Raw genomic sequence first — 21,835 nt, 5'->3', positions numbered from 1 at the left:
AACCCATGCCGTATGGTCAACAAGCTCTGCCTCTGCCCAAAGTTATGTGTGTTTGGTTTTTTTTCCTTGTGTGGCTGTGTTACAGCAATTGGTTTGGAAGCTCTTGTAGTCAAAATTTTGTTTAACCTAAAGTGTATACTTTTGACTGTAGCCTAACAAAAATCTGTTGTGGCTAGAAAATGATCTGTTACTCACAAAGTTGATGCATCTATTTATGACCGATGTCCCATCCCACTCTTTGTTTAGCAGCTGTATTTCCTTCAGAAGAGTCGCTTATTACAGTATTGCGGGTGTTACAGTTCTGCAGTGGGATTGCTTTTGATGCTGCTTTTATTATTATGAAACTGCTACTGTTCCAAAAAAAGGCACACCAGGCATGGACTTAGTGTTGAGTAACTTGAAATACTGCAAAGGCCTTTCCTGCTGCTGTTTTGTGTTATTTTTAAACCACACTGAGACACTGAGTGTTTTCCATCTGAGATGAACAGGGAATAACTCCTTTTGTGACAGGGAATAGCTCCTTTTGTGTCAGTTTGGGAACTGGCAGTCACTTCTGAAAACCATGCAAGGCCCTCCTTGATCTCTGCTTTTGGTGTGTTGAAGGAAACCCTTCCACAGGCTCGAAGTGCAGACTTGATTCTAAGCCTGCTTTTGCCCTTGATCCCATGTGCTGGAATAACTTTTCCTGGCTGTGCTGGTGTCATTGACAGAGGCATCTAACATTAGTCAGAACAAGATTGTCAGTTTGGAGCCATGCAGTACCATCCTGCTGACCTCCAGCTGGACTGTGGCTGGCATTAGCAAAACCAGAGCGCAGCTGGCAAGTCAGAGAAAAGCTCTGAAGGTAGGGATCTGGATAATGGTAACATACTTGGAAGTTCCAAATGAGTTGGGAAATGTTGCAGATCTTGGTCATCAGCTTTGGATATAGTTTTCAGCCACTTATGTGTTTGAAACCTGTTTACTAGTGTTTCATAGTGAGTGTTTTTTGTCAGTATCCCTCAGATATCAACGCTGAATGTATAGTTCAGTCCTAATTGTAGTCTGCTATTTGACTATTAGGGAAAAGCACATGCACACTTCAGGAAAGTGCATGTTTGTTTAATTTCAGTGGTTCCTGGTAAATACAGGTTTTTACCAATATTATTTTTGGGAAAGGGAAAAAAGCAAGAAAGTCTGTTGTGTATTTGCTGAGCAAAGGTTTAAAGACTACATATATTATTCCTCCTGTTCTCTTTGCATTTCCTGGGCTCCTTCTCAGTTCCATCTACAAACGCACTCAGAGGGTATCTTCCAATTTAGGTGCCCCTAGAAATAAGATTCATTGTTTTGTTTTGTTTTTTTCTTTATTTGCTGTGAGTTGGAAATGAAACCTTCTTTACGCTGTCTGCAGAAAAGTGAAAATCAAAGCTCTTTGAAGCAAATATAAGAAATAAATTTATCCTTCTCTTGTGAAAGTCAGGGCTCATAATCTCCATTTACGAGAGTACTCCTCTTCTGCTTTCTACTCTGCTGGGGGATGAGTACATTGTTTCTCTCTTCCAGGTTTGTTTGCAGGTGGGTTTATCATGCCTTGATGGGGGGACCCAAACATCTGAAAATTTACTGTCCCATTTTCTCTGCCTCTGAGATGAAGGGTTTTGAGTCTTACTTCAGGTTATAAATTATCTGAATTTACAGTGCAAGTCTTAAAGCAAACTCAGTAGTTGTTTCTTTTCAGTTTGAGACACAGCATTTAAAAGTTCTTGATGAGATCACAGCTCAGCCATCCTTGTACAGGGTGTGTGCTGCCCTGCTGGATGTATTAACTATTATCTGTTCAGCCAAACATTGTCTTCCTTGTGTTAGAAAAATAGTAGTTTTGTGCTTAATTCTGTGAGGCTGAGATCCGTCATTTGCTTGAGCATGTTTGAGCTCAAAAGGCAACTGATGCATCTGGAGAGCAAGTAGTGAAGAGTGAGTTTCCTGGCTGTTATGTGTGGGTTGTTGGTGGTTCTTGTTGTTTTATGTTGACAGTGTGGGCAGCAGGGTTGTTTAAGTAGCAGTAAACCTCTTGGCAGGGCTGTACAAATACCCTCAACTTCAGATATCTGGCCATTATTGCCTACACCCCCAAACTGGTGCTGTTTTCCAAAGCTTTGTTGAACTGTTGTGCCATAAAGAACTCAAAGAAGAGAGAAATTGTAGTTCCAGGAAATCCCAGATTTTGTATCTAACTAAAAAGAAATAGATGGGTGAACACTATAAAATGTGTTGTGGAGTTTTCCCTTCTCTCCACTTGCTGCATGCATCTATTTCTGATTGTTGTGTTTCATCATGTAACTTCTGAGATTGTTACTGTCAAAGCAGAATGCTGGTAGAAGATAGAGGTGGTCAGGGAAACTTGCAATCCAACAAAGCAGAAGGGCAAAGCAAGCCCTTAAATTTTCTCCTTTTTCATGCATTTGCTGCTCAGTGATCTTGATGCTTTTATGCATGTTTGGGAGCTGATCCATCCTGTCCTGAAACTGGATGTGTGAAAAGGAGATAGAAGTAGAAACTAATGCTAAGTAAGCTTTTAAACTCTTGTTGTTGTTGTTTGTTTGCTTTTGAGTTGCAAGAACTGTTAGTCTCACAGGTGAACACTGCCTGGTCTTATGAATCTCCTCCTGAAGGATTTTCTTTTAATGAGTTAACCATGTTTTATCCAGCTCTTTTACAGCCAGAGCTTTCTTTATTCTGCTAGTTCTTTTCCCTGATTGTTATTTTTCATGAACTGATAAACTGACACTACACTTCTGTGCCTTGTTTGTTCTTTCTTCTTTTCCTTTTACTTCTGCTGTTTCTCTTGACAAAATAATCCAGACTCTTTCCCTATCTATCCCTTCGTTATTTTTTTTCATTATTTGGTATCTTAGAGTATTTAACAGAGTAATATAACAAGAATTGGCTTTATTTTTCTTCATGTGTTTTCCTTTCCTTTGCTTTCCACATTCTTTTATTCTACCTGTAAGTCTTGATGAAAAGTTTGGGGAAAATATACTCATACCTTGTTTACCAGTAAGTTCTTAGAGCAGCCTTCTAGCACTGCCCATGTTCAGCCTTAACAAATCCGAAGTGATCTAATCAGTGTATTTCTTGAATGATTTTATGCTATTGTGTTTACCCTAAAAGAGGTAGTTCTGTTTTTTTGTAGATCTGTGGTAAGCCAATGCTTTCGTGATCGTCTCCTCTATTTTTGTGCTAAATATCTGATATAAATGCAAAGATAATGTCCTTTCTCCATAAGCTTCTCAGTAATCTATGTTAACTCCATTAATTAGACCACAAACACTTTTTTCTCTACATCTTCTTATGTTCTCTTAAGGTCCGTTTCAATGCTGTATGCTCATGCTGTTTAACAGGCTTTATTGAATGTAGCTTTATAATGGTGCTCTACTAGGTTCAACTAATCCAAATGACACACTTCAAGTTGATGAAATCACTTCCCAGCCACTATTACAGCTTTGTGAGCAGATGAAGCTGAGGAGATGTTATTCTTCAGCTAACAGAAACTTTAATTTTCCCAATGCTGAAGTAAGATACAGTTTATCATTCTCCATAACTTTTATCAGGACCCTGTGGATTGTACTGAAACAGTCATTGGCATTTCATTAACTTTGTAATTAAGGGTGAAATCAAATAGCTTAATTATTTTACTGAAGTCTGAAAAGAAGCACTTAATGAAGTTTTCTAGTACCTAATTCCCTTGAAGTGAGTTATGACATCTGGCATGAAAACCTCCACACTTCATCCAACTATCAGTCTGGCAGTGCCCTATCACCTCCCAGTGAATGATGCCAGCAGCTCACAGTTTCCCCAAAAGCAGACATTGTGTGTATGGTCTCTTTTCCACAGGGGCCTGGATCTTTTACTTGCACCTTTTTCATAATCTCTTTTCTATTTGAGACTTTTTTTTCCTTTATTTTATTATTTACTTCTGTTGCCATATCTAAGACGTAATTTCCTGAAATTCTAGTTTCAAAAGGCTTTTGTTTTTCCTCCTTGAAATCTAATTCAGGAGTTTGGAATCTGCAGTTGAACCTGGTGTTGTAATCCACATAATAGGAGCACGTGCATGTTTGGCCCAGTTGGTTAATTATTTGAAAAGTTACTTGGGAAGAAGACTGACAGATAAAATCCTTGCACTTATGTGTACCTCAGGGGATTGGACAAGTTTACTTATTATCATAATTTGTTGGAGTAATTCTCATTCATACAACGTTGGGCTGCTTTCTCTGTGCACGGAAGTATGGTCTGTGCATAAGGTGGTATTAAGGCTTTTAACTTGCCTGTGCACCACTTACTCTTTCTGCTGATGTTTCAAAAGTGTTTCAAGTATTTTAAACATACAACACATTATTATGTTATTTGTATTTTCACTTAATGGGGTTATTTAGGCATAAATTGCAGGCTGTACAGTTAAAGGGTTTGTGGAACGTCTCAGGATTAGCCTGGAAGTGATAAATTACTGCATATTCACATCATTTGTGGCTCAAACGGGAAGTTAGTTCTGTAAGGCAAAGGCTCATGAGTCCTCCAGGTCCAGATGGAAGCATGCCAGAAGTGGAAGGGGCCCAACTCTATTGAGTTTTGTTGAATACATTTCTGATTCTGGTCCTTTTGTATTTTCTGTACACTTCCATGCTAGCAACTGCATTCTGCTAGAGAGGGGAACACAAGTCAACTTTGTTGCACAGAGGAAGAAGGACCTGAGCTTCAGAGACCATTAGTTCCAAGGTCATGTGGGTAGCCTGAGAGCTAGAAAGCAAAATCTTAGGTATGATTTGTTTGTTTGTTTGTTTGTTTGCTTCAACCATAATGCAGTCTTGTGTTTCCTTGACTGTTCCTCCACCAGCCTCCTTGAGATAACTTCTCTAGTCCCTTGTACCATCCACTGTGCCCACTTCCCTGCTGCTGTAGGGCTCCTGTAGTGCAGTGGACTCTCTTCCCTGATGCCTTGTGCTTCACTGAGGAGCTGGGCCTCAATCCAGACAGATGCCTGAATGTGTCCTTTGACTGTGCGCCGTTATGCTCCTTGCTTTACAGTTGAAAACAGGCTCTGAACAGAAATATGGTCATTCAAGCTTCTAGCACAAGGCGGAGTGGGAATTTGCTAATTCTGGTGTAACACCAGGCATTGCCAAGGGCAGCATTCCGCCTTCCACAGCTTTCATAGGCAGTACATGTGTCTTCCAAAGTGCTTCAGAGGGGAGGAGTAGAGAGAGGTATATAGTGGTATGTGTGTGGTAGGTACAGTTAGTTTTAGATACAGGAATCTGTGGTTTAACTGTACCAGGAAGAAAGGTTCTTAAGGTCACATAACTGTGGTTCATCTCCATCCTCAAGCATTTCTTAAAAGTCATCTCCAAATAAGCAATGTTTAAAGCCAGGCTTATTGGCCCATGAACAGTAGACAGACAGTTCATTATGTGCTGCCTTTTGGATAACATAAAGAGTATTCAAAGTAGTTTTGGTTCTGGAGATTTAAAAAGGTTATTTTGCTCTTAGCCATGTCATGTGAGAACCAATGCAATGGATGCACGGCACCTACTGGACCTTACAGCCTGAATTCAGAAAATGTCTCTCAAGTTCCAGGCAGGAACACTAATAACTTTGTGAGACAGCTCTGGGTTTTATGCTTAATTCTGACATTTCAAGATGGTTTTGCAAGTTGCGCTTCAAATTTAAATTTAACTTCTTTTTTTACAGTATAAATTTTGGTTCTGATTTAATATGTTTTCTCTCAGAAAAGTCATGCTATATTGTCTAAAATATACTAGTTATGCTTGCAGGGACTTTTGGTTCTTATCCAAAAGAAATCAGACTGACTCAAAATGTGGATCCTCCTTACTATGAGGTACTCTACTAGGAATACCAGGAAAGGTTAAAACCAGCAATTTCTAGGCAAGCTGTTGGTTGTCAATATTTACGTAGGGAAAATATGGTTCTGTATTTACTAGATGCTTGCTTTATGTTCATACTAGTGAAAGATCCTCCTGCAGGCCTGTAACATTGCTGCTATCCTACCTCCTGTAATGAATATTCAAAAGCTGCAGTCATTGAGGACTCAGGTGGCAAAAATAGTAAGATGATTGAAGTGAGCCTTGACACAGAATCCTAAAAGTATGTTTCTAACTACATGGAAATAGTGTCGATTCCTCTTTCTGGCCACGTTAAAGAATGGTTTCAGGAAATCTCCCATGAAGTAAATTCCTGTTTCAAATACTGGCATTATCGCATCTTTCTTTCTGTATGATGTTTTGTAATAAGTATGTTAAAAAAAAAAAAAAGACAAGGCTTTTTGTAATCCTCTCTCACAAAATGTATTTGAATTGAAAAATGGGTATAAAGGACACACTGTTAAGATATGGCAATGCATGCATTGTTTTCTGCATAATGCAGTCAGAGTCTCCATGGTAAAAAGAAATTTTTATTTTATTTTATTTTGTCACCATCAGCAGTTAACCTAAAGTAGGAGCTGCTCCATTTCATTGTAGGTTAAATGACTTACCGTGCAAAATTGGCTGAGAAATGTAAATCATTAATGCTATTCTTTTCAATAGGCTTTAAAAATCTGGTTCATGATGACTGAAGAAAATATAACACAACATATGTTATTGTTCTGGAATTTCTTTAATAGAAAGCCTTGCTTTTCAGCATTCCCCCTTCAGTGGAGTCACTTAGACACTTCCAGCTGGTGGCAGGGGATACAGCCATAATACAGCTTTCTCTGTCCCAGCTGTCTTTTTCATTACGTTAAATGCATTACGATGGCTGCACCGCTTCGTAAAGATTCAGGTACAGAAAGGTACAGGAAGAAATCTGCAACTATGTGTTTTTGTAGTGACTGCAGGCTTCTGTGAGATCTCCGAATCCTGAATGTGTTCCTGGCTCTGGTCACAGATTTCCTTCCAGTCACTGGAACATTTGCTGTAAGGGCTGGTTAAAGGTGCCCGAGGAAATCACCTTTTACAAGGGAGCATTGTTGTAAAGGATTTCTAATGCATTATGGCTCACGCGGCATCACAGTTAAAGAAAAACAGGGATTTAGAAATTAATGCTGAAGAAGAAACTGAGAAAAAAAGAAAACACAGGAAAAGATCCCGGGATCGGAAGAAAAAGGTATCTAGATCTGTGCCAAATTCTGGCAGGATTTCTTTTGTTTCAATTAGCTCATTCTTGCATGTAACGTGGCTGCTGTTGGAGTAATTTGTTAACATTGTAAAATGACATTGATAACTGCAACTGGGGGGTTTGCATAGGCATTGAATGTTTAATTGGATATTAGTTGATTGCAGGGATGATGCGGAAGGTGTGCATTCGTTTCACAATAAATCACTCGTGTTTCCATGATATGCAAACTGACTGTGACTTGAAAGTAGTTTGTAACCGTGTTGTAAGGCTAAATGTGCAGCTTTCTCAAGGGTTTCACAGCATAGTTTAGCACTGCATACATGTGCTTAAGGGAAATGTGTGTGCAGGCTGATTTCTTTTCTTTGTGTTTGGACTGTGTCACGTTTGCCTTCTGAAACATGCATTTTTGTCAGAGAAATAAGGTGTTTCTCTTTTTTCATAAGGGTGAACAGTGTTAAGATTTGAGCTGCAACAATCTGTTATAAGCAGTTTTCTTTTGTTAGGGAAATATGTGACTGAGATCTCACAGCCTGGTTTCTCTCTGCTGTAGATTTGTCTGATGCAGAGAATCCTCCAGCACGCTGGGACCTGAAAATTTCAGTAGGCACTGCATTGCTCATTGTTCAGTGAAGGAGCCTGTATGTGATTCAAGTCCCACTAATTTTCTCCAAGTTACCAAGCAAAATAGCTGCAGTTTTTTGGTGGTGTAATGACAAATAAAGAGGACACTCACTTTGTCTGCTCTGCGATATGTCCTTAAGAATGAATGACACCTTATACCCCACTCCACAGAAATAAGGCCGGGCCGTGATTTCTTGTCTTTGGTTGTATTTTATTGCAGTTTTTCAAGAACGCGTCAAAAAGCTGATTGTCTTAGCAGAAACCTGGGCATGTAGTATTTCTGTGTGCTTTTGTGAAATCCCCCTAAGGGGGATTGGGTAATCTTCATATGCTCAGAGAAGCAGCGCATGTGCTTCCTAAATGACATGTAGATTTCCTCTAACATATGTGCATCTTTTGGTTGTGTGAGAGTCAGCATTTCCCTGCCCTTTTCTCTTATTTCTCTGTGATGGCAGCGTTATACATAATAAAAAGCACTAAGAAACCCACTGCCTTCTGTTCTAGTGAACACATTAGGAGGCAGTTTAGATGGCTGCAGTAAATGTACTGCAGCATGTTAGCTGTACATATTTTTTCTGGGTGAATATACGTAAAGATCTTCTGAATCATCTTCCAATATAAGTGAGTGTGAAAATAAGATCATGTCTTTGAGGCTTTCCTGTTTGAAACTGACCTTAATTAGTAATATTTTTATCTGCTGTTATAATTCTGTGCAGGTCTGTGATGTAGCAGGGTGGTATTCCAACCCCCTCCCCCTCTGACCCCCCCCATTCTGAAAACAACCACAGCATTCAAGCATATATTAGTACTGGCTGTCAACCCATATTTACCTATGGGCTGTGGGATAAAATGTACACTCTCTGTTAACTCTGCTTGTGATGTAGGAAGCCCACGTTGTACTTAACGTGCTTAAGTTTAACAATGGCATGCCTAACTGTATACATGGATGGTCTTTGTGTGAAGGTGCTTTCTCACAGTTTGTAATTAGAGCAATATAGAGGGGATATGGCAGTGAGAGGCTCTTGGTTCAGTGAGGTGAGACAATTGCTTTGTGGACAAAAATGCTTTATTGTTTATACAACACAGTGCTGTAGAAAGTTAATCTCTTAGCAACCAGACTGGCACATGGCTAAATATCAACCTATTAATCTCAAATGCCTGGATTTTTTTTTTCCAGTGTTTTATTTGTGCATCCTACTTTCTCTTCTTAGATAGTTTTCACCCCACCGAAGGCTTTTATTGTTCTTTTTCCTTCATGTCACACTGGAACTTGGTGGCTTGTTCCAATTCCCTTCTGGATTTCTTTGCAAATTCAGGGCAGGTAGAAGTTATTAGAAGAATGAGGAAAAACCCAACAACTGTTTAACACTTATATTTAGACATCAGTCTACTCACAGCAAAGGCATGGTTTGCAACCCAGTATGTGGGGCGTAGGAAGTCCAATAATTGTGGTTTGCCATTTTGTACTTTCCTGACTATTTAAAACGTTTTCCCCCCATTTTTTTCCACTATGAGTTGTGAGTCACTTCTTGTTCCTCTGCACCACCCACAAGCAGTATTCAGGGCTGGTTTTTTCTGTTGATCACATGATACTGCACAAAGCTCACCCTTTCCTTAAGCAGCATACAGAAATCTCCTTTAGGGTCTTCTAGTCGCATTGAAATAGCAGTAAGTGCTAATGTTTATGGATAATTTATACAGTGAGGCGACCAAGGCAACCAATGACTGGAAAGCAAGACCAGTGGGAGCGCCCTGTGTCCTAGGCTTGATGATACCAGCAGCAGTCATGCTGATTTATGTCTCCATGTAGTTTTAGCATTGCAGTCTGAGGTTAATATTGCACAGGTTTTGGCTGGTTAAGCAATTTATAGTGTAATTATGGTTTCTATTAAGGCTTTCTTCAATACTTGTGTGACAGAAATGACCTTTAAAAACACATATAAAAAGCAAAACCGTATTTATACGCAGTCCCACGTAATATGAAGCTGAGATTTTTAAGATTGCTGCACTTCCTTAGTAGAGAATCCTTGTTTCTGCATGCTATGAGCCCACCTCGCTTTTTCTGTTGGAAAGTACAGTGAAAGATCTGCATTACATGGGTTTCCCATTTGTTCTGTCAAGGTCTATTTTACATCTTCAAGCAGTTCTGCCTCTGGATGCAGTGTCCTACACTGCAAGCGTTTGGGGCACAATCAAGGGCAACCTGCTTTAAATGGTATCTCAGAACGAAGGCACCTTTAATGTGTTTGACAGGATGATTTGCTGGATTCTGTATAGTGCAGTTCCAATGTGTTACTTACTGTAGAAAGTAGAAATTGCTTATTCTATAATGATGTCTGGAAACAAATCAGTTACTTCAGAGCTGTTTCTAAAACAAAGGTGAAATTTCTATGTCCGTATGTGGGTTTTTTGAGTTCAGTATGTAGTAGAAGAGAAGGGAAGGTCTTGGCGCATACTCAATGATTTATGTTTTATGCAATATTCAGTAAGTCTGAAGTGTTTTCCAATTGCATGTAGTGCTCAGAAACCAGCGTGTTCTTTGGAGACGCAGAATAGCATGATCATGATGCAGAGCTTTTCTGCTGCTGTCTCTGAGATGTTAAAGGCTGCTGCTGTCACATCCTCTGCTGCTGCAAACTTGTATGCAGCAAGGAACAGAACCAATATTAATGTTGCAAAACCTGGTCATTTTGTCTTGAGACTTGCAGTGTTTGAAGGTGTTTGCTGCAACTTCAGACCTCCTGGGAATATTGCCCTGGACAGCAGTGACCAACCTGAGGGTGTGTGGCTGGTGGCACGGCTCTGAGGAGCTGGTCCAGATGTGAGGGGCTGCAGGAAACCTGCTGGAGTGAGCAGTGCTGCTAGCATATCTGGGGAGTGGGACCTGGCATTCAGCACCACATCCTGGCTGGGAAACCCACTGGGTCCTTTCCCTTTATATCTCTTAGTGCTCTCAAGTGTCTTTTACAGATCTCAGCCACGTCAGGATTTCAGTCTGAGTCTTAAGAAGTTGAAAAATTGATTTGCACCCACACAGCACACCTGAGCAAAGGTCTGTGTGTGGGTTAGCCCTCAGTGCAAGTGGCTTCTTCAGTTTTGACCGTGATGATAAGGAAACAGGTTGAACAAAAATTATTGTCTGACAGGTGTGTGTTCCTGCAGTGGGTTGCTCTATGGGTCTGAAAAGCAATTTGTATTGGTGCAGTTTTCATGTGCAACAAGGCCCTAGTATTTATGAGGTAAAGCTTGAAGTGTGAGCTTAAAAGCTTTAAAATCAGAAAGCAAGTACAAGTTTTAAAATTGGTTCATCTAGTAACTTTCAAACAGACCTCAGGAATAGCAAAATCTGTTTTGTGATTTCTCAACATCTGTACTTAGCGGTACATCACAAGCATGTTGTGCACATGTGATTTTGACTTAGTTCATTTGTGTTAAGGCACAAACCAGGAAGATGTTGCTTTAACATATCTGGGACTATTGTGGCAAATAAAAGGATGACACAGGTTAGGAAAAGTTGTTCAAGTTAGTGAATCTTGCCTAGGAGCTAGGAGAACTTGGATCGTGTCCTTGATTTTGGATGTGATGCTCTGTCAGAAGCAAATGTTATTAAAGAATTGCAGAAATTTCTGAGAGATATTTAGGGGCAGTGCCCACCAGCAGTGTTGAATTTTTATCAGTTGGAGATCTGGTATTGAAAACGTGTTTCAATTCAACTGATCAAAACAATTCCTTCTTTGAAGATGACCCCAAAAGTAATGAAAAGATAGCATTGTGTTGTGTGTGTAGCCCTACAGCATCTTTTGAAGTGGGCACTGGTCAGTGTTACTTGCTTGTTTATAAACCCAGAAATCGTTTTGCACTATTAGAAACTTATGCTTTATTTAGGCAGATTTATAATACTCCTACATTTTCTTTGGCCTCCTTGATACCTTAAGGTTGGGCAGTCTCAGTTGATGGCTAATAGTTATTATACAAATGTCAGTTTGGGTTATAAGTCACATTATACCTAATTAATGCTATCAGCTCATGGTGGGAGGAGATGGGGAAGAGAGAAGACTAATAGATGATCTCTCCATTATAGGAAGATTGTTAAATGGCTGGATTTAGAGCTCGACTCTCAGTGAGTGTAAATCAATACTGTTTCAACTATGTGGCTGGTATTGATGGAGTCTTCTAGTCTTCTGTCTTTTCCACCCATGCTGGCCTTTATTAGTGGTTGGATTTTATTTTTTTTTTTTACTTTTTATTTTTTTGAAGGGGAGAGCTAAGAGGAAGAGGGGTAGAAGGAAATGTCTCTTCTAGGGAAAATGAATGATTTAGAAGCAAAAGAAACGATTTAAAAGATAAATGTTTCCTCATGTGATTATGAATATTCATGTGCTAAAAGTCAAATCACTGCTGAGTGCTATTATGCTTTTAAGTTGCCTGAATTGATGAGTTTGTCTTGAATAAAAGGTGCTTCTATGTGGCTCTTGTTGCTATTCACTAAATACTGGTTACTGTGGGTCAAAATTCAGGGAACATAGGAACAGCAGGCCATTGGAGGCAACCCAGGAGATGATACTTATTCTTTATTTGGAATCAACTTGAAGAATCAAAGCAGAACTGGGCAAGACTGCTTGAGAATTCTCTGGCCTGCTGAGTTACTGTGAATACAGGAGAGTGTTAGGCTCAGTCAGCCTTTGTTGGACTTGAGCTGGGTCTAAGGTGTATATTGTTGATATGTGATGTGTCTGGGCAAGTTGTGAATTGTATTTAAAAGCTAAAAATAATACTCCCCCCTACTTTATCCATATGTGAAGCGTGATGTTTTACCATATTGATTTGAATGGGCAGCAGCACAATAGTGGGCTGGATTGGCTAGTATTCAGTCATTGATACAGCTATTGAGACCATTGGGGTGGTAATAGGGGCTCAGCAGTAGTGCTTCTAGCAAAGGACTGTTCTGCAAAGGGGGCAGAGAACCAGGCCCTAAGATTTTCTTTTGCCCAGGGTAGCAGTGAACTTGCAGCTCAGCAAAATAATGCCCCCAGTTAGAGTGGGATGTGTGGGGACGCTTTAAGGTAATGAGCGCAATTTGGGTAATACAACTGCCCCACATTGTTCCTGACTTCAGTTATCTCACTTAGACTACCATGCTACACTTTTGATGGAAAAAGATAGATGCCTTGAGAGGATAATTCAGTGTGTGTGAGACAGTTTACAGCAGTGTCCTCGTTTTTAAAGATATTAGCTGTTCTCTGGATGTGCAAGCTTCAGGCATTCAGGCATTCTGCAAATCAGGCCCTGGTATCTGTGGATTGTGTTTGGGATCAGAAACCATTCTGATACATCTGCTGCCTGCATGTGGTATGCGTGTGGAGTTCTGCATTGTTGGCCAGCATGGTGGCTCGTGACTGACCTCTGCAGAAGAGCCTGACTTTTGGTTTTATTTTTGGAGAGACTGAAACCACTGCATGATATCTTAAAAGGGAAATCCAACAGAATGCTTCCTTAGTACGTTAATGTAAGACTAAATTGGGCAGGAGAGCTAGATTGAGGAGAGGCTTTTTTTGCCAATGGAAAAGAAAATTACTCTGGGATGTGTTTATTAAACAAACATGCTCAATCATCAGTAAGCTGACGCTTCCTGTTATTTAGAAAGCCTTGACTGTTCAGTAGTGTGAGCTCATCCTAAGTTAGGACTGTTCATGCTCTGAGATGTGCACAAGTAGTTTAATACCTGTGGGATGTGTACCGGAAAAAAACTTGATATTGCCTTAGCAGTTGCTGAAAGATAGAATACACGTTGTACTGCAGCATATCCTTCATCACAGCATTATCTTGTAAAGTTTTCTATAGCTTATTAGCATGAACTGAGTGATGTCTCCTACCTAAATTTTTTTAATCAACTGTTAAATTCTGTTAATAATAACTGTTTTAATTTAGTTTTGGATTTTAGTTTATTGGACCACTGGATGAGGTAATGGGTTACTTGCTGTACCATTACAGTTTAGGTATCAATTTTAAAATCTCAGTTTTATTCATTTTAGTAGTTTCCTTATCCTTCATTGGAAGTAACTTTTAATTAAAGAGAAAAGAAGAAGGTACAAGGGGATTCACTTTTATGTTTTTGTTTAAGTATGCTTAATTTCTTTCTCATCCAAACAGAGTTTAATAGTACTTCACATAAGTTGTTACTTCTTGATAAATTTGGTAGCATCCAAGGCCTCTGTTACTGCAGTAGTTGTGCTCATGAGCACAAGAAGGAAATGAAGCTCTGTACATTACCAGGTATCTAGCACCCTTATCGCAGTGAATTCTACTGACACAACATCCATTTTTCTGTCATGGCTGTGATGTGTCATACAGTGCCTAGTGGTGGCTACGTCAACGAAGTCTATCAGTAATGCTAAACCTGTTGTTTAGATGACTCCCATCTCTTAAAAGGGTGCCTTGTGTTCCAGCCGTGGATGCAGTCACTTGTGCAATACCAGAAAGACTGCTCTCATGCTCCTTGCCTCACTTGTGAGGGTAGAGGTGGTTGTGTTGCTTTGATACCTGATGTAATGTCAATGGAAATCCAGGAGAAAGCATCTGATTGTTCGGCATTGTGCAAAACAGTCTGTGGTGGCTTGTGGGATCATAGTTTGGAGGCTCTAAGCAGGTTCCTCAACAGCTGTCAGTTTTGGTGTATAATGAAGGAAGAAATCACTGTGCGCTGCATAGATTTGAATAACATTCGTGTATTCAATACTCATTTGAAATAAAACCCCTTCAAGTCCATATGCACAGGCAGGATGAAGCTTTAATATGTCAGTGTTTGTATTTTTGAAAGTGGGAAAGTACTTGCTTTTTTGTTTCCTCTGAAATCTTGTCAGCTCCACTCTGAGCTACAGTCCTATACTTAACCCTGTGACCACTGGCTTTTGAAATAAGATATTAAGTATCCTAGCTCTGCTGGAGTACGAGCTGGGAGGGAAGCTGCTGGATTCTAGTGCTGCAAAGGGATTTCCAGCAGCTGCTGAAGTGGCTGATTTTGTGTCATTGTTTTACAAGGAAGCACTATGATTATGCAAATCCCCAAACTCTGAGAGATTACAACAGCTAGTAACCAAGCTGAATTCAAGTACTCCTATAGTTTACCAATGCTGAGGGGTAACCATAAGGTGCAGTGCAAATACTGGTCTCCACCAATGATGCAGCAGCCTGCCAAGCTGAGTTGTAAGCAGCTATTTGCACGGCCTCTATATACTCTTGATTGCTGAAGCATTCTGAGTACTGAATTTCGCATTTTCTACAATTACAGGATTTATATACAGCAAAACATGTGTATAATAGAACCACTGTGAGAATGAGTTTGTATTTACACAGGGCAAGAGCAGGAGGGGAGGTGGCAGTTGGGGATTTGGTTGAGACGGCCTATCTGTGTGCTTTTGCAACTATCATTGACTTCCTTCAGTTATGTGAGGCCACTGCAGGCAGCTGAGCAGTCGTTCTTCCCAGAGATGTGACCCATACATTGTACCCAAACTTTACCTTTCTGGGGGTGGTCTCCAGTGTGCTCTTGCAACCTGTAGAAATGCAAACTTGTGCTGTGTCCATTGGATGTTTATACTCCCACCAGTTTCCAACAAGAGTTATAAGGACAAAAGGCAACAAAAGGAAAAGGAAAAACTAAGCCACTGTAGCCAGTTATGTATAATTTTTAGGTCATTTTCTGATTTTATAATCAAATTATTGCATAAATGTAAGCATTCATAGCTTTAGGTGAGATTCTTTCATAGGTTGAGAAATTTTATTTTCTACCATGCCATTTTTTCTTTGACCTGTAACTGCATCACCCCTCCTTCAGGACACTGGCATGGTATCTCTGAAGCTGCAGTTATTTCCCTTTCATTAATCATGAGCTTCATGTTTAGCATTTATGACCATATCATCAGTTAAATTGACCATTGGCCTGTGGAAAAAATACCACCATCTGGGTGATCTGAGTCCATAACCTCTTCTGCCCACCCGGGATTTATGTGAATCCCCCAATCATCTCTGGTGCAAAAGATCATGATTTCATGCTCAGGCTGCAGGAAGATGAGCACAGGTAGTGCTCAGATACAGACTGCTGACTGAAGCATGAGAGAGTAAGCCTGGAGTGCTCTTCATGCCTGACAGTAAAGACCCCACAAGAGAAGATGTGCATGCGCAGAGCACTTCTTGATGCAGCAAGTCATAAAGGGCCTCTGTCTGCGAAAGTAAATGCAGCATTTTCCTTTACTGCCAAGAAAGCCCCTCAGAAGGCATTTTAGGCAGGCATGGGCAGTGTTAGGGAGGGTGACTATGGACAGTTTCTTTTTTCTTGCACAAGGATTTAAGAGGTTAAAGCGCCTTGTTATGAAATATTGCTGAGAAGTGCGTGGGGAAGGTTTCCTTTATTACATTTTTACAGTTTAAGTAAAGAAATTGCCTTCAAGGAGATTTACTGAATGCACTGGATACCTGCAGTCCTAGTTTTTCATACCACTTGATTGAGTTTGAAGCTACCAGCACTTTGAAGCTGTTAAACATCAACATTCTGATAACTAAAGACTGCTGTTTTTCTACCAGTCTGAAAAGATTAAAAAAGATTATGAGAGGAAAGCATCACTTCTGACAGTGGGTGTGCAATCAAAGTTTCTAAGTAGGGCAGTCTGAGGAGCAGCCGACGCTTTTTAACATTTATGGGAAAGTGTTTTTTGTTTGATGTTCATATCTGATGTTTTCCTGTCTGCCTATTTTGTAATATCAGAATGCCTGGTTGTGCTTTAAAAAATGTTTAGCACAGTCAGCACAAACTACCCAGATAAAAGAATGCAAACTTCTAAGTTGTTTAAGCAACCAACAAGGGGCAGGGGGTTCTCCCACCAACTTTTCCACTGGTTTGATCTTCAGCTATTTATTCAGTCTCAGATTTTCCTCCTTGCAAAGTATTTCCATATTTTCCTACTTGTGCATTTAAAAAACCCATTTTCAAATAACAAACACCAAATACCCTTCAGTTCCTGTTGCGTGATACATTCTGCATACCTTACATAAGGGCGGTTGTTGCTAACTCAGGCCCATGCACAGGTTATACTTCTTTAGTGATGTAAAAGCCAATCCATGCTGCCCTGGTATGCGACCTCTTGGCTGTGTCTGTGGCATGCAAAGACGTTTTTGCTGACTTGACATGATTCTGGAGGAGAAATTTTGTTCTTAAAGGATATACGCTTTTAAAAAAGCTTTTGGTGCAGAGGGATGGTATCAATTCTTGTTACCCTTAGCATTCAGAGTAAATATCTAATTTACTATTATTTAGTCATGTTATTTTATATGGCCTACCCAGACTTTGGCTAAAGGCTGCTTTAGTACCACTAATCACACTGCTTATTTTACAGGCAGAAACACATGTTATTTGTAAAGACTTTGTAAAGCTCTTCTGGAACTGTTTCCATTTACCTCACCTGATACACAGAATAATAATCAGAATTCTGGTATTAAAAGTGGATGAGTTTAATCTAAAATGACTCCATGTAGTGTAGCTTATGATGTGTGTATCTTCATGCTGACCTACGTGCCTGTTTGTGCTTGAAGCTAAACTCGTTGAATAGTGGTCAAGTCATAGGTCCAATTAGAAGAATCACTGAACATATGCAATAAATTCAGCTTGAAAGACCACATGCACAATGTGCCTTGGGTTGGAAGGCCAAGGGATGCTGTGACCAAACAAGAACCTCGGGGAAGCTGTTCAAAACTGATGTTCTTTGTTCACAAAAGCAAAGCTGCCTATTTCTTCTTCTTCCTTCTTCTTCTTTTTTTTTTTTTTTAATAGCAAATGCAAATGAAAAAAGCTGGTGACACTTTTAAGTCAGCTGAAAGATGAGATTAAAGGGATGAAAGCATTAGAAAGGGCCATGTTAAAATGTGGGAAGAGAAGTTACCGGATGGTAGCCAGGACAATGGATCTAGAAGTTTGTTTTTGCAGGGTTACAAGGAGTTTCTGGAAGCCAGACCCCTCACTTTTTGGGATCTCCTTATTGAGCAGTGGTGTCTCACACAGGCAGACTTGGTAGGTAAAGCCAGAATGCAGCAAAACTTGCATCTGTTGCATCTCAACATGGATCTAGCTCCAAGCCCTGCTGAACTCAGGGGGACCAGCAGTTCCTTGCAGAATGGTGCAGGTTGGCTCTGTGAGCAACAGAGATGATACATGGCTAGTAATAAAGCTATCTGTGTGACTACTGATGCGCTGCTCTTGGAGGATTATGGTTGTCCTTGGGATTCTTTCTTTCCCAGAAAGAAATGTTGACTTGTTGGGGCAGAAATTCAGGCATGCAACTAGGCAAAATGATGAAAACCTCTAGCTTTATATAGCAAGGTAAGGAGTTTGGTTGAAGGACATCCATGAAATTGCATCTGATTAAATCCTTGAAAAGATGTTCTCCATTGTTTGGTCGTGTGAACTTACACCATGCATAGGCAGTCCTTGGCTTTGTTAAGGGCCACTTGAAAAGGTAACCACAGATGGATATAGGCTTGTCATCGTTAATATACTTCTGATGTGAAGCTGAACAAATAAAAAAAATGGCTCTCATTCCCCAAAATAGCATTCTGCTACCCAGAATATTTTTTACTCTTAAATTTTAGCAGAGAAAACAAAATTTGCTTAATTCTGCTTTCCTTTGCAGTAAAATTTTATCATGTTTTCTTTACAAGTTGGAATTCCTGTCCTAGTTTTGGCAAGGCACTTTGCTGTCTGTGGTTGCCTGTTTCCTAGGAAATAGTTGTCCGAAAAAGGAGCAAAGGTGGTATCCTAAAAGGAAAAGAAAGTCATGGGTTAAATTCATATTCAAGTTAGACAATGTCTTAAGGAAATACTGAGAAATACGGAAATAGGAAAAAAAACAACTGTGGAAAAATGGATAAAACTTAGAAACTTACCAGCAAGGAAAGTAAAAGCAACGACCAAAACAACTACTTTGAGTTTTTGAGGGCTTCTAAGTGGAACTCTTAAAGATGTTCTGTCTTCCAGTGGGATAAAGCTTGTCTCATTCAAAATAGTAGGTTTTGTTTTATTGTTTTTTTAACTATTCATTTATGTTAAGTATCAGCCATTGATTTTGTTATTTATTTTATGCATTACTTGTTCAGATGAATATTCAGTCCTTTGCCTCTTGGGTGGTTTCGTTCATTTCGTTCATATAAATGAAATATCTGAAGTCTTAGTGTTTGCAGGACTGCCTGGGATCGGTTTTATTTCATGGGTAGCCAGCTCCTGTGATTCACTGAATGTGATTTGCCTATAGCTCTTACGTTTGGCAGTTGCAGATTTCAGTTGAATAGCTTTAGGGAGGATTTTCTAGCAGTACAAGTGAAGTTTAATCTGTACCGATCTTATTTTGAATATGTTCTGCTGTTTGATGAAGAGACGTTTATGGCTGCTCAGGGGAAGAGTGGTTGGTGGTGGCAGGAGAGGACAAGGTCAGAGGTAACTCAGGAGCATTGGAACAAGCTTCAGAATGACAAGAGGTGCTTTTGGCAAGTGACACAACTGGAATATTTAGCAGCAGGGCAGGGATAATGCTAAACTGCAGTTTTTGTTCTGTAAGGAGGAAAGTGTGGTTACAGTTTGTAGAGACTTGCTGTTGGCTGCTCTGGTATTGTGTAGTAACACCACTTAGGGATGTCTGTGGAAAAAAAGCTGTTGTCCTTGCCATTGTTTGTATATTGCCGATGTTTAGAGAAGACTTCTCTTCCATTCTGATGCACTGCAGACATTAAGATTTGTCTTAAAAAGAAGCTGCTTGTCTTTTAAATCCAGTTAGAGTGCACTTGCAGTAACTTTTACAAGTGAGTGATCCGTGAGCCATGGCACACTGTCTTTCCTGAATAATGCTGCCAGATGCTATGGGAGCACAGGTGGGGGTGAGTGGAACACCACGTACTGTAGGCTGTAAAATGAGGAGAACCCTCCTACCTCATCCAGGAGAGGGAATTAAATATCTGTCTTCTCCCACAGTGAACTAAGTTCTTTTTTGGATTAAGGAAATGTTGTCTTTGCTTTGTTTTTAAATAACTAAAGCTGCCAGATATGTATGAGCTATTGCAGTTGAAATGCATACTGAAAAATGATGCTGTGTGCTGATAACAGATTTCAGTTTTCAGAAATTAAGATGTTTTGCAACTAGATAGGCTAATCAGATCTAAAATATTGAGCTGATAGGAAAGGGAAACTGCGGCTTCTGGTTTTGATTTTTTTAATTTAGTTTTTATTTCTACTTTCAGACAGAAATAATAATAAAAAGTTGCACTGCTATTTCTCAACGCTCACAAATGACTAAGCAGACTGCATGGTATCTTTGGTTCTGTTGTCATGGGTCTGATTAGTCAAAGTGCTAAATATTCGGGCACTAATCCAGCAAAGTACTTAAGTGTACACTTAAACTTAAGCCTTTCTGTAATTCCATCGAGTCCATAGGGAGCACTGTGTCCTTAAAGCTGCCTCTGGTCTTAAGTGATGCAGTGAATAGGGCCATAGTGCTTATGCCATCAGCAAATGGTGAGTTTTTAGAGGAAAATGTCTATGCTGAAATGCTCTCAGTTATCCTGGCTCTGTGCGCACTAGGTTGGGTGCAAGGACTTGGGGGCTGGAGATGACATCGTTTGCCTTGAAGAGTAAATGGAAATATTGAATTTTTAAGATGTTATTTTCTTCATAGGTGCTTTTTAAAATGTTGGCAATGTTATACATTAATAAATGTTGGCCAAGAATTCTCAGTGCATAAATCGGGAATATGAGAACAACGGTAAATCCATAAATTAAGGGAAGGAAGAGCACCTCGCTCTAAGTTACAGCTGAGAGTTGCAGCCACTTGATTTAATCATGCTTATTAAGCAGCTAATTGAGTCATTATATGGCTGATGTTACAGAAGTGTTATTCCAATGTGTAATGTGTAAGTACATACATAAAATTATTTGTGTGCCAAAGACTGATGTACACTTGGAACATACTGGCCAAAAGTGTAGCAACTAATTCAAGCCAAAATTTTCAGTCTTAATCTTTCAGTTTCTTAATTTGAAAAGAATGTAATTACAGAATGTAATAAACACAAACTCACAGATTTCACAGATTTTATTTAATCTCACCAATAATAAGATAAACATATTCTGGGGTGGGGGGAAGCTGATTATAAATATGAAAATGAAAAACTTCAGTCCCTTGAAAGCTTTGCTTTGGCATTTGAATTATGTTTTAAATTGTTTTAAAACTCCTTTGTAAGTGTTTTAGAAATCTGAACATTCTGATTACAGCATGTTGCGTATTCAATGAGGGATTTGTGAAATAATTTCTGTGTTATCTAGTGTTCTATCCAGATCTATTCTTTGTTTCTGTGAGCAGAGTGAGCCATTTTATTTCTAACACTGCTCTCTTTGTGACAGCCCTCCAAACACATCATGACTCTATAGCCACATTCAGTCTTGTGAAAACTATTAAGGATCAACTTACCCTAAGACAGCAAGTGAAATGAAATGCAAACCTTTGGTGATGGCAGTTAAGTATGTACTGTGTTTCTTGACACATCCTTGATTCTGGAGACTCAAGCAGTAAAACTGGCTGGTACCAGTGTTATTCAGATGAGCGCCTTCTTTGTGACCTTATACATGTGTGCCTCTTCTTCAAAAATGGAGTTAATTACTTTGTTAAAATGCTTTCCTAAATCCACGAGTGAAACACAAACGTCCTTTACCAAGCACAGGCATCTCATGCTCTGTGCTCTTTCAGTGACTCTGTTGCAGTCAGTGTATGCAACTGTATTAAGAGGACAGTTTTTTTCATGTTTTGAAATCTTCTAAAAAGCATTTTAGGTCAGTGGATTCAAACCTAAGATTGCTAAGATGAGTATTTTAAATCACAGCTATTATCTGTTTTAATTTCCTCTGCTGGAGAGTACCCCAAAACATTCATTATGTGGAGGGTGTAATCTCTGAACAAATGACATGGTGGAATTAATGAACAATTAACAATGATCATACGTTATAAACAGAGTTGATTAGAATCCACATATG

General features: G+C 39.6%; 1 protein-coding gene across 1 annotated transcript in view; it reads left to right on the top strand.

Annotated features, from left to right (window-relative positions):
- The first annotated feature begins 6,685 nt into the window (after positions 1-6,685).
- The window catches only part of ANK3 (ankyrin 3), a 192,715-nt gene continuing 177,565 nt past the window's right edge, over positions 6,686-21,835 (top strand). Inside the window, exon 1 of the mRNA XM_015866239.2 lies at positions 6,686-7,143. Within this exon, the coding sequence (XP_015721725.1) occupies positions 7,030-7,143 (114 nt within the window). The 5' untranslated portion in view covers positions 6,686-7,029. The remainder of the gene's footprint in view (positions 7,144-21,835) is intronic.

Source organism: Coturnix japonica, chromosome 6 (assembly GCF_001577835.2).
Source record: "Coturnix japonica isolate 7356 chromosome 6, Coturnix japonica 2.1, whole genome shotgun sequence".
Classification (NCBI taxonomy): Eukaryota; Metazoa; Chordata; class Aves; order Galliformes; family Phasianidae; genus Coturnix; species Coturnix japonica.
Note: the sequence above shows the minus strand (reverse complement) of the source record. Positions and strands in the feature narration are given on the sequence as shown.